The sequence below is a fragment of the Curcuma longa genome, unplaced genomic scaffold, assembly GCF_044706935.1.
Source record: "Curcuma longa cultivar G26 ecotype Majalengka, Jawa Barat unplaced genomic scaffold, ITB_CL_G26_1.1 contig_13932, whole genome shotgun sequence".
NCBI classification, from domain to species: Eukaryota; Viridiplantae; Streptophyta; class Magnoliopsida; order Zingiberales; family Zingiberaceae; genus Curcuma; species Curcuma longa.
This window is the reverse complement of record NW_027429593.1, coordinates 2,591-15,885: the sequence shown is the minus strand read 5'-3', so window position 1 is coordinate 15,885 and position 13,295 is coordinate 2,591. Positions and strand designations below refer to the sequence as shown.

Sequence of the window (13,295 nt, the reverse complement as noted above, 5' to 3'; positions counted from 1 at the left end):
AATTTTTGGAGTTTTTGATAGTTAGAATGATTTTGAAAAGTTTCATGTTTTATATTTTAGGATTTTAAGTCTGTTTAGGATTTTTAAGATTTTGAGTCTGTTAAAAAATTTTGTTAAGATTTTATATTTGAAATTTGTTTAGGATTTTTAGTAATTCGAATTTGTTTAAGATTTTTAGAATTTCAAAAAAAATTTTATTAGAAATTTTTCTTAGGATTTAAGTCTATATAAATATCTTATAAGTTGATGTTTAGAGACAAGAAATTTGATTAATTAAATAAATTTTTTTTGACAAAAACTCTAGAAGCGACGCAGTCACAGATTTCTACTCATTTTTTCAATTTCTCGAACTTGTTCTCTCCATAACTCTCCTCTAATCTTTCGCCTTCAGAATAATCACTATTTTGTCCGGCATCAGTTGGTATCAGAGCATTGCCCGCAGGATAATCGCTATCTCGTCCGACGTCAGTTGGTATCAGAGTGTATCAAATTCGATGGAAGGTCGTGGTGGTCGTGGCAATCGCGGTCGCAATAATCAAGTTCCAATGGAGGAAGCCCTTATACCGTTCATGATGTGACGATTGAGGATTTACGAAGGCAAGTCACAAAACTAACCCATCGTTTGGCGACGCGGGATTTTGAAGATCGAAGGAGCTATGACCGTGATGTCGCATCCACCTTCGACAACTCTTACCACTACCACGATAGGGTCTCGGAGCGTCAAAATCTAAAGGAACGGTATGTAGACTTTGGTTTTTGAATTGATCTACCTAAATTTTCAGAAACCTTACAAGCAGAAGGATTCGTTGATTGGCTCAACAAAATAAAAAGAATTTTTTATTATAATGAGGTGCCCGATCGGATGAAAGTAAAGTTGGTTACTTTTCGATTCAAGACACCCTTGTAATAAATAATTATTTCTATTTTTTGTTGAGCCGATCAATGAATCCTTCTACTTGTAAGGTTCCTGAAAACTCAGGTAAATCAATTAGAAAATTGAAGTCTACATACTGTTCCTCTAGATTTTGACGCTTCGAGACCTTATCGTGGTGGTGGTAAGGGTTGTCGAAGGTAGATGCGAAATCACGATCATAGCTCCTTCGATCTTCAAAATCCCGCGTCGCTAAACGCTGGGTTAGTTCTGTGACTTGCCTCCGTAAATTCTCAATCGTCACATTTGAACGGTACGATCACGGTATTGGGCTTCCTCCATTGGAACTTGATTATTGCGATCATGACCGCCACGACCATAATGACCTTCCATCGGATCTGATGCGCTCTGATACCAACTGATGTCGGGCAGGATAGCGATTATCCTGTAGGCAATTAATGCTCTGATACCAACTAACGTCAAATAGAACAATGATTATTCAGAAGGCGGAAGATTATAAGAGAGTTATGAAGAAAACAAGTTCGAGAAATTGAAAAAAAAAATAGAAAGCCGTGAATGCGCCACTTCTAGAGTTTTGTCCAAAAAAAGAAAAATTTTATTTAATTAATCAAACCTCTTGTCCCTAAACATTAACTCATAATACGTTTATATAGACCTAAACCCTAATAAAAATTCTTAATAAAAAGAAAAAAAATTTAACAGACTCGAAATATTAAAAATTCTAAATGAATTTCAAATATAAAATTCTAAAAAAAAAATTTAACTGGCTCAAAATCCTAAAAATTTTAAACAAACTTTAAATATAAAATTTTAAAAAAAAATTCTTAATAGACTTGAAATCTTAAGAATCCTAAACCAAATTAAAATCCTAAAATATAAAAAATAAATTTTTTAAAAACTACTCTAAATACTAAAAATTTAAAAAAATATTAAAAATAAAAATTATCAAAATTAATAACACATGACATTTTTATACCACCAAAAATATTTTAAAAATGAAAAAAATAAACAAATTAAAAAATTAGATCTACATCACACCCATGAAGAAAAAGAAAGTATTTTTGATCTAATTGAACTTAAAAATACTTTATTTTAATACATTGTAACAATCAGTGTAACTCCCCAGTATCTAATACTAAAATATGAATATTTTCAATATAAGAAACGCAACCTTTGATTTTTTTTTTTTAATAAAACATGTATTTTTATTGATAGGACTCTCTATGAAACACCTTGTTCAACAAATTAATGCAATTTTGCAAAGGCATTAGCTCAAAATATTTCTTCAATTTTCATACCCAGAAAAGTTTCCTTCAGTGACATTACAGATGCCATTTTAAGGCATCTCCCCCAAAAAAATTACTACACTAAATACACAGAAACAACCTAAGGCAACACTAAATATGAGTTCTACTTCTACTAAAGGCAACATTTTGTATCCCTACAAATTGCTTCAACCATATTACAGATTGAACTCCCAGTAGTTGAAACATATTGCAAACTTCAACCATGTTGCAGTCGTCGCTACATGACGGAACGCTTCATAGTGCCTTTTTTGCCTGAGCTTAGCTTTTCAGCGACACTCGGAAGCACATCTACTGACCCAATAGCTTCATCACTCTGTCCACCTTCAATCTTCCTGTGTTGCTGCAAGATCCATTGCTCATATCTTTTCATACCTTCTTTTGCTCTAGCAATACTGCATGGTACACAATACCACTCGCCTTTGGGTACCATGGTTCGAGGTGGTTTCATGCAGTAGGTGTGGTAGGCCTCGTCGCAACCATCACATAAAACAATCTTTTTGTCGTCCTGATCACATAGACAAGCCCTGCAAAGGCAAGATGGGCAATACCAGCACTGCTTGTTCAGTTGTTGAGCACTGGCTATCTGACTAGTTTTTAGGCATCTAACGTGGTAGAACTTGTAGGGGCACTGAATGTGACCACATATTAAGAATTTAGCGTCGTCCTCCTCGCATTCACCACATACCTTGCACAAAGATGACTTTGCAGTCCTTGACAATTCAGGTGGCTCTTCAGACTTCATATTAGAGACGGAACTCTCCCCGCAATCAGTGACCAGAATGGCCCCACTACCATGCTCATCAGCATCCTCTTGTGTTTCAGAAACTTCAAGCCTGTCGCAAACCACACAGTTTTTGTGCAAATTGTCTTTCTTGCTGTCAGAAGATGCTGGATCAGGGGAGTCCTTGCCGTTCGAACTACATGCATTGCAGTACCAGCTCCGAGTTGGAATCTCACTAAGCACAGGTTTGATACAGGAGAAATGGTACATTGCCTCGCATCCATCGCAAATGAGGCTGCGCTGACCATTTGCTTCAGTGCCACACTGCTTACAAGTGCAAACTTTGTACAGATCAGCAGCCTCTTTTTCATGGGGTTTTATGGAACAATCTGATCTGCTATATTTAGACTGTACTGTAGGATCTGCGCTCAGAGAATGCTTCATACCACCATCGAGTTGGCCAGCCACCTGCAATAAAATTACCAAGATGAAAAGCTATACTACAAAATAATTACAGCGAGAACCATCATGACACAGATTAGGATCGTGTTTTCAGTTTGATGATAAACTAGATATATTGAAACTACTTGCCACTCGCCAAGGCTCACATGCTACAATAACCGAGTCTGCAACAACCTGATGCAGCTTCAACGACTTGAGAGCCATGGAGATTTAAAAAAAAAAAAACTCATTATAAGGATGTTTACCTGCTTCTTGCAGGAATCTCTTGAGATACTTGAAAGATTGCTTGATATGATAAGCATCTTTTGAGCCATTTTTTGGAACTTTTCCCATATCTGAAAAATGTAAATATCACTTCACTCATTCACATCAGGGAATCCTCAATCATACACAGCTTGGAGCAAAAGAGTCTAAACCAATATGGTAAGAACCAGAATGAATAAGTAGCAAAATTTATTATACGTAATTCCAAGAAAAACCAACAAACTTCAATAATAAAATGTAGTCCAAAACAAAGAAGGTTATATATATAGAAAATAGAAGATCCCTAGATGACTGAATCTTATAGCATGTTAGATTCTAAAATTCTTTGCTGAGATGATTTTCTCATATCAAACAATAAAACCATATTTTGTGAAGCAAAAAGGTAAGAATGGAATGAGATCATACAATTTAATGGGAAAGCAAACCAGGGTTCAGCCACTGACAGCAATTGGCCAACATTCAGATATGCCAAATCATTATCAGGACCATAAGGAAACCAACTAGTTTCAAGATACCTCATGCACACTGTATTAGAAAGTGACCCCAATGACTATCTAGGTGGTTCTGATAGGGGACTGCAGGGCGTATGCAATATATGGTTTCCTCTAAATCAGGTATTTTAAAAGATGCTTGAGGCAGGCAGCTTAGAAGGGTTAGACTTGTGTTTTGGCGGATACAAAAAACTGATTCAGTTTACTAAAACCATTTTTAGATAACAAAAACCTAACTTGGTGAGTTTCTCATTCCATTCACACGACCACTGCCTCCTCGCTTGCTTCCATCAACCAAACTCATGGAAACATCAATGCCTATCAGCAGAAATAACAGCTTCAGCGCCTTTTTCCTCTTTTTTTTTTTTTTTTTTTGCTTCTCCTATGAAGGTATCCTCTTCATCTTCTTTTTTTGGTTTATTTCTCCTATTTTAACGGTCTTTAACTTGTTGATGTGAATCCTTTGGCCAATTTTGGATTGAATCCAATAAGCCTTTTTATTTGTTTAATGTTTATTATATATTCAATTAGAATACAGCAACAGCATCCCCACAAGATTCTTCATTTGCCTACTTGTTTACTTGTGGACTTATTTTGATTGATTAATATCCTTTGTTGGATGTATGTTGGTGGGCCAACCACCTACCGCCCTAAACTGCCTTTTAAAGTGCAAAAGTAAAATACTTGTTGAATACCAATTACCAACCAATCACACACATGATATTTACACCAGTTCAGTAACCTAATATGCTGCTGTTCATTATGGTACTTGATGGAAATACATAAAAGATCATATCCATCACGTGTTGAAGGAAACTCAATAGAAAAGAGAAACATAAGTATAGCATAAACAAAAAAGGTGATGCATAGCTAAAAAAGCTCAACAACTTTGATACAAGTAACAGCTTAAGGTAATCAGGGAACCAAATATGAGGTCTCAATGCTGGTAACAATCAGAACTACAACACAAAACCACCATAGATAACCGACATGGCATCAAAAACAATATTAGAATCAGTAAAAATTTGAAATATAATTACCTGCTGGATATCTTGGTTTAAGAACTCTGGTGCCTGTTCATAATCCCCATTTTTTAATTTTGTATCGATCAAGCTAAAGTCCAAACAATTCTTAGACTCGCCCTCTTCAAATTCCCGAATAAAATCACATAATAAGGCAAACTTTTCTGAGATCAAAATGTCAAGGAGAGCTCTTTCACACTTCTGAGTGTTAGTATCTTCACCACAGTAGCTGGCAATCGATTCATAAAGTGCATCTTTTGATTGGGCAGTTTCTTGTCCTTTATCAGTCACAGCACAAATTGAGTTCTGTTGCTGAATTTTCATTTCAGAACCCACAGAAGATCTATCCTGGAATTCATGACAGTTTGCAAATTCTGTTACTTTCTTATTTGAAATTTTCTTGCATATGTCAGCAAACAAAGAGGAATTTCTGACTACCTTTAGCTGTTTATTATCCTCGACAAGATCAACCATCCACTTTTCAGAAAGTTGAGAATGATTTAATGCCAGTGCATCATTGAAAACGTTCCACATGCCATGGCCAGGTTTTATATACGGCAACCTGAACTGTTGTTCCACAATATATTTCCAGTGACTGATTATTCTATTACTAGAATGTGAAACAGTCTTATCAGGATCCTCCATGTCCTATTTCAAACAAAGATCATGAAACTAAGAACAAAAATGTATAAACATGAAATGTGCAAACACTGTGAATGCTTAAAATAATATGCACATGTTCCAGTAATAGTAGAACTTCAAACTTTATTATGTAAAAATGTCTTTTAGAGAAATTCATATAGACGTTGTGCTATTTCAAGTAACTTAAACAGGTAAAGGCCAATCATGTCATTTCTTTTGTGTTTGTACCAGCAACATTTTGGCAGGACAACATTTTGGCAGGAACCAAAATGTCAATGTAGAAATGTTGCTTTGGTACTATGCTGGGATTAAATATATGTAATGAGGGTTCAAGATATTATTATTTTTTGGCAATCTTATGGTTAACAAAATACTTGTTGTTATGGTGTCAATGGACTCACAACACAAACCCACCTCATTGTCTGCATCCAGCCAACACTTTTACTCCTTGAATGTCATCTCTCTGATTTTCTGCACCTCAATTGTCAGAACTTCATATGATACTTTCTTTAAACACTTCATATCGTTCTCAATATCAATAGAAATATCAGGTAGAAAGAACTATAAAAAAAATATTGTTGAAAACAAAGAAAAATAAGGGTCAAGATTACATCTTCATTATCAACTTCCCACTTCTTCCATCCAACAGTGGGATCACCCATAGTTACAATCCTCAGAAGCAGCAATCTTCTCTACTGATATAAAACAATGCATTTGTTTGGAGTATTGAACCACCACAAAGGAACTATTTATTCATTCTAAAGTATAAGTCCAAGGATTATTGTTTACATTTAACCACTTTAATAATCCAAGGACTGCTATTTATTCAGTCTCAGTGAACACATATGACAGACAGTGGCACACTATGAAAATAAATGGATAGCATTGTTTATGTAAATGCTGATAAAAAAATATGAAATAACAAAAATATGCATGAACACTATCAAATAACAAAAATAGAAATACCTTAGTCTCACTGATAGCAGGTAGTTGTGAAGCTATGTTCGATTGCTTAGTGCTTGTGCACCTTTGAGTAGTAATTCTAGTTGAAGTACACTTAACGTGTCTATCTGGACTTGCCAGCTTCATCTCCAAATTGTTTTCTGAACAACCATTATTAGCAAAATCATTATTATGGAGACTATCCAATTCCATTCTCTTTGAAGCAGACTGCCTAGTCAATCTCATGTGTATGAGGTTTTGCTTCTCCAGTAGATGGTTCAGCATCAACTTAGCAATATCTTCTGGAACATTTGGGCACTTTTTAACGCGATAAGACCCAGCAATATGCCTCTTCAGTTTAGATACTCCACCACTATATTTGATTAATCCACACCATTTGCACCTCCAGTGCGATTCATTGCCGTCAATTATCTCACCATGGTCCCACCCGATGTCCCTAGTTCTCTCAGATGGTGTGTCTAACAACTACAAATCCACGTTATCAACAGATCATTTCCATGAACAGCAGAAACTATGAACATTATTTTTAAAAAAAAAAACGTTTTTTTTTAAAAACAAATTATGAAAGAAAAAAACAACAATTATATAGATTTGATTTTATAACAACTTGGGTAGACAGGCATTTCAGTCAATTATAAAGAACATTAGATTATTCGACATGTAGTTCACAGACCAATTATAGAGAACAAAAAACAAATTAGTCAATTTTCTACTAATGGTTCCCACTGGCTATGGTTTCATATGGCAGTTTTAACCCTTTTCCATAACCCTAGCGCTTCATGCTTCTGTTAATATACTACAGCACATCATATAGAGCATTCAACTTATGAGCGAATCCTACCAACTCAACAATGAAAGCATTTGCACAATGTAACACCATCGAACCCAGTAACAGCAAAGAAAAGTCGAGGCAAAGACCTCCATGGAGACCCAAAGTCCTACCTTTCCCAACCCCAGAACGAGTACAACTCACCTGAACCGAGTCAGCGTCGGGACTACCACGCTTCCGCCGCTTGTAAGTGATGAAGCTCCCCCAAGAAGATTCACCCTGCTTCACGAACCCCTTGCAGATACTGTCCTCGAAGGCCATGGCCGTTCCCGAAAGTCCCACTGCCTCAAAATCTAGGTTAGGTTCCGGAGAAGTTCATCACACCATGGAGAAGGTAGCAGAGAGGACATGGAGTGTGGACCAGAGAAGGAGGTGCAGGGAAAGGTAGGAAGCGAAGAGCAGGGGATGAATGGAGGAGTCGGCAAAGGAAAGGAAAGAAAAAACCCTAATTTTTGAATGCGGCGAGCGGGAGAAGGCACGAGTGCGACAGCGACAGCGACTCGCGTTTGGAGTCGATTCTTTAGTCCAATTTTTAGGATAGTTTTTATTTTTTGAAAAAAGAATTTGTCCCTTTTTTATTTTTTTTTTTTGCTCAAATAGTATATGCTTATATCTTATTTATAAATCGAGTAAATTTTACAAGAGGTTCTTTTTTCTACTAGGTAAAAAAAACATCTCTTTATTTTTTAAATCATCCAAGAAACTACTATCTTCATTTTTATCAAAATACCCTCTAATATATTTTTTTATACTTATTATCTCCCGTCTAAATTAAAAGACTTTAGGTACTCTGAAAGGAAAGGAGAAAGGAAGAAATTGAAGGTAAAAAATAATTCGTACAAAATTGTAAGAGAAAGAAAAGAGAAAAGAAAATATCGAGAAGGAGAAAAGAAGAAAAAACTGAAGGACCAACTCGAGACATTGCACCAACCTCGTGCTCGTGAGGATTTCCATCCTCTAAATAAACAAAGCATAAATCCTAATTTACGAACCAATCAAAAATATAATCAATATAGTTTAAATATAATAAAAACGCTTCAAATGATCAAAATAACCACAAATTACAACTATTAAGTGGTTGCTCCAAAAATATATTGGTTCAATAAATAACTTCTATAATAATTTTTTAAAAATAATTTTAATAAAATTTAAATATTTTTATTAAGTTAATGGAAAAAACTAATATAAAAATGTTTAATGTACCTGAAAAAAAGTGAAATAAAGATATTTTCAGGATAAAAAGGGGGGAAATATGCGACGTTCTTTTATTTTTTATTTTTTATTTAAAAAGTGACCATATTTTGACAATTTTGATAATTAGGGCACCTTTTTTTTACCTATATAAAAAATACATTATATCTTATTTTTATGTTAAAACTATCCTTATTCTAAGTTCTAGTAAAAGATAAAATTTGTCATTCTAGTGGTCTCACATGTCGACCTCGCAACCATATATAAGGAGGTAAATCCAGAAGTTACAGTTGACCACTGTAGGAAGATATATTTTTGACTTTGTCGAGATTCAATCTTTATTCATTATATCAATATTTGTTCTATAGTATAGTAACCAATTCAATCTTGTCTCGTTCTAACACTATTGCAAATAGTATGGCTAAAATTATGCTATAATTTGAAACAAAATCATTTTAAATTAATTAAAAATATTTTTTCCTGAAGCATTGTTATGTATCACAAAATGTTTACTTAGTTAAATTATATCAATTAGGTCAAAATCATTTACGTTACAGTATGTTTATCGAAAGTATTAAAAATTTCATAACAAGAACAATACTAGAATAAAAATAGTTTGGAGATGAAAAAAATATGAGATTACCCTTTTACAACATCGTGCCTTGTTTTACCATAACAAAAAAAACTTGAATTTTACCCTAAATTATATTATTATACAACCATATAATTTATTTGATAGTTGGTATGGAATCGCCCGGACTAAAAAGATGACGGATTTTATTCTGCAAAAGGTGAAATTCGTCACCTTAGTGGTCTTACACGGTCGGCCCTATGATCATCTGTGAGAAGGTAAATCGAGAAACTGCAGTTAGTCATGACGCAGGAGGGTATTGCCTAGTTTCGTTAGGATTCGAATCTTTGTCCTCTTCTGTAAGTCTGCTGCGTCGTAAAAAAAAATTGATGAATTCTACCTTTTTTTTACATAAGAGTTCAATGTGTTAAATTGATGCATACGGTTCAAAATCAAAATTGATTTGGCCCGAAAACGGCCCGTCCGTTTTTATTTTGATCAATTTCTCCAAACATAAAGATTAAATATGATTTTAAACATTAAAAATGATTTCAAAATTAATAACATACAAAAAGACCTAATTCCCCTATTGCCTTCCGCATGGCTTCCACTCTCCTCCTCGTGATCTCCGTCCTCATCCTGCTCCTCCCCGCCTCCGCGGCCGCCCACCGTTCCCCTTCCCACCGACGAGCCTCTCACGTCCTCCCCGGCCCCAGAGCAGATTCCTCCAGTATTGTCTCCGCCTCCGGCGCCATCGAGCAGGCCTGCGCCGCCTCCCGCTTTCGGCACCTCTGCGTCTCCGCCCTCTCCTCTCCGCTCCCCTACCTACCCCCCAACCCCTCCGGCAGTGACCTATCCCTCGCCGCCCTATCCGCCTCCGCGCGCGCCCTTCAGGCCGCCCGCGCCGACGCCCGGGCCATTCTCAACGCCTCCGCAACCAACGTCAACCGCACCAACGCCGCCCGCAACTGCCTCGAATTCCTCTCCCTCGCCGACTACCGCCTCTCCACCGCCTCCGAGGCGCTTTCCGCTGGCGATCTCGCCGGCGCCCGCCTCTTCTCAGGCGCCGCCGAGCTCTACCAGTACGACTGCTGGTCGGCCTACAAGTACGTCAACGGCACGCAGCAGGTGGCCGACGCAATGGCGTCCCTCTACGCTCTCGCCAACCTCACCGGCAGCGCTGCCTCCATGATCGCCGCCCTGCAGCGCTACGGCAGCAACATGTCCCTGTGGGCCCCGCCGCAGACTGAGCGGGACGGGTACTGGCCGCCGGACGTCCCAATCTCCAAAGCTTCAGAGCGCCTTGCCGCCGCCGCCTCCTCCGAAGCATGGTCTCCAGACGCGACTGTCTGCGAGGAGGGTGGGGGGTGCCAGTTCACGACGGTGCAGGCGGCGGTGGACGCCGCGCCGGAGCGAGCCACACGGCGGCACGTGATCTACATAAAACAGGGGAAATACGCGGAGACGGTGCGGGTGCCGCTGGAGAAGCCAAATCTAGCATTTATCGGCGACGGTATGGGGAAAACGGTTATCACCGGCTCCCTGAACGCCAACGTCCCCGGCGTCTCCACGTACAACACCGCCACCGTCGGTGAGCTTCGTCGCATGCTCTGTTCATGTACCGCTCGTGAAGTGAAACGACAAAACGATCATGATTCTTATCTTTGACCTTTTCGTTTAATTTATTCCGTCGATCACGGGTTTTGTTTCATCAGATTCCACTTTGCTCTTGATTGGATGTGTTTGTTCCTCTGTTTTCTTGACAGGCGTCGCTGGTGACGGGTTCATGGCGCGGGATTTGACCTTCGAGAACACGGCGGGGCCGGATGCGCACCAGGCGGTGGCCTTCCGGTCCGACAGCGACCTCTCGGTCCTTGACTCCGTCGAGTTCCTCGGCCACCAGGACACGCTCTACGCGCACTCCCTCCGGCAGTTCTACAATCGCTGCCGCATCGCCGGCACCGTCGACTTCGTCTTCGGCAACTCCGCCGCCGTCTTCCGCGGCTGCCTCCTCCTGGTCCTCCCGCGCCAGCTCAACCCCGAGAAGGGCGAGTCCGACACCGTGACGGCCCACGGCCGGACCGACCCCGCCCAGCCCACCGGCTTCGTCTTCGACCGCTGCACTGTGACCGGCAGCGACGACTACCTCGCGCTCTTCCGGGCCAAGCCGGCGGTCCACAGAGTGTACCTCGGCCGGCCATGGAAGGAGTACTCGCGGACGGTGTTCCTGAACTGCCACCTGTCGGAGGTCGTGAGGCGGGAGGGGTGGTTGCCGTGGGACGGCGACTTCGCGCTGGCGACGCTGTACTACGGTGAGTTCGGGAACTCCGGCGAGGGGGCAAATGCGACCGGGAGAGTGGCCTGGAGCAGCCAGATTCCGGTGGAGCACTTGGGAGTTTACTCTGTGGAGAACTTTATACAGGGGAATCGATGGATACCTCCCTCTCTGCTATAAGACTCTTATTAAGACTACTGGAATTTGAGAAAAGACAATAACAAATCTAGTGAATTGAGTTTGATACAGTTGAGATCATCAGAGAATGGACTAACTGCCCGGGCGATCGAAGCAGAGCACCACCAGTAGGTCGGCTTTTCAGTCATCGGGTCGCTGGAGGTCGAACTACGAGGAACCTCGGGATGCCCGTTGAAAACACGTTCGGCTCTGGCGAAAATCTCAGGCGACGACGAACATGCTGGGAAATTTGCGCACATCGTGAAGAATCAAAAGGGAGGACAAAACGGACCCAGACGAAATCCCTTCAACGTTTAATTTAGATCTTGAATAATTTAGATCTTGAAAAAAAAAACCCAACTCCCTATTGAATTTTCGATCAAGTGTCCAGCCAATCAACCATATTCACTGTTCGCTCCTTTATCCAGTAGGATGTTGGGAGACTTGATGTCGCGGTGCATGATCACCAACGCCGTGTAGGAGTGCATGTACTCAATTCCCCTAACCGCTTCAAGCAACACAAGGAGTTGCATCATCCACATACGAGTTCAGCAGCGACGACAAACACTAATCAACATCATGTTATAGTAACACTTCAATTTTGATCAACGCTAATAATACTGTATTGTATTAACTACACTTCATAGCTCTTGTAATATAAACATTTCATCTCTTGTCAACACGGGTCAAAATATATCAACATCATGTTATAACAACTATGAATCATAGTTGCTACAACATTGATAGTTTATTTCTGATCAATACTAATCAACATGTGTTATAGCAATTACGAAATTATAATTAAGTAGTTGTAGCAATTATGATTTCATAATTACTATAATTGCGTAATAACTATAAGATCATAGTTGCTATAATTAATATAAGAATAACAACGATTAGCAATTGAATTAGCAATGCAATAATAATTTTATCACTATATTAGAAAATATGGTTTCTCAATGACAACTCAGGACAATTCAGTCAGTCGGATTATACCTTTTTTGACTAGACTAATTAGGAAGACTTATAATATGATGACACCTTTTAGCTACCATGCGGGCTAGTAAATTTGAAAAGGTGTTGAACTGTCAGTCAAAATCAAGATAGATTAGACCCGTTTTAAAGGATGATTAGGCTCCTAGGGGATTTAACCCTGGTCTAATCGGACCAGCTCAGGGCACACACCCCTAAGAAGCCAAGCCTACCTCACATTAATCACATGCATTAATCTCATCTCCATTTCGATCTCGGGTGTCGACCTCAACTTTCCATCTCGATCTTGAGTGCCGACCTTAGCATCATCTCGATTTCGGGCATCGCGCCGACCTTGGTTCCATCTCGGTCTCGGATGTTGACCTTAGCTCCACCTTAATCTCAAGGCCCGACCTCAGCTCCATTTCGGTCTCGAGCACTGACCTCAGCTTCATCTCGGTCTCGGACCTCGACCTCAACTCTATCTCACTCTCGGATGCCAACCTCAGCTCCACC

At 39.5% G+C, this 13,295-nt stretch overlaps 2 protein-coding genes across 2 annotated transcripts; one reads left to right on the top strand and one right to left on the bottom strand.

The window, feature by feature from the left end:
* Positions 1–2,416: 2,416 nt before the first annotated feature.
* LOC141816012 (PHD finger protein EHD3-like) lies at positions 2,417–7,854 on the bottom strand. Its single transcript, XM_074703850.1, has 6 exons — positions 7,738–7,854; positions 6,768–7,229; positions 5,598–5,807; positions 5,178–5,507; positions 3,628–3,717; positions 2,417–3,388 (listed from the first exon to the last, which is right to left on the bottom strand). Exons 1-6 carry the CDS (start codon positions 7,852–7,854, stop codon positions 2,417–2,419), a joined length of 2,181 nt encoding a protein of 726 aa, XP_074559951.1.
* Positions 7,855–9,955: 2,101 nt separating this feature from the next.
* On the top strand, positions 9,956–11,874 carry LOC141816014 (putative pectinesterase/pectinesterase inhibitor 51). Its single transcript, XM_074703851.1, has 2 exons — positions 9,956–10,946; positions 11,122–11,874. Exons 1-2 carry the CDS (start codon positions 9,956–9,958, stop codon positions 11,808–11,810), a joined length of 1,680 nt encoding a protein of 559 aa, XP_074559952.1. The 3' UTR covers positions 11,811–11,874.
* Positions 11,875–13,295: the final 1,421 nt, after the last annotated feature.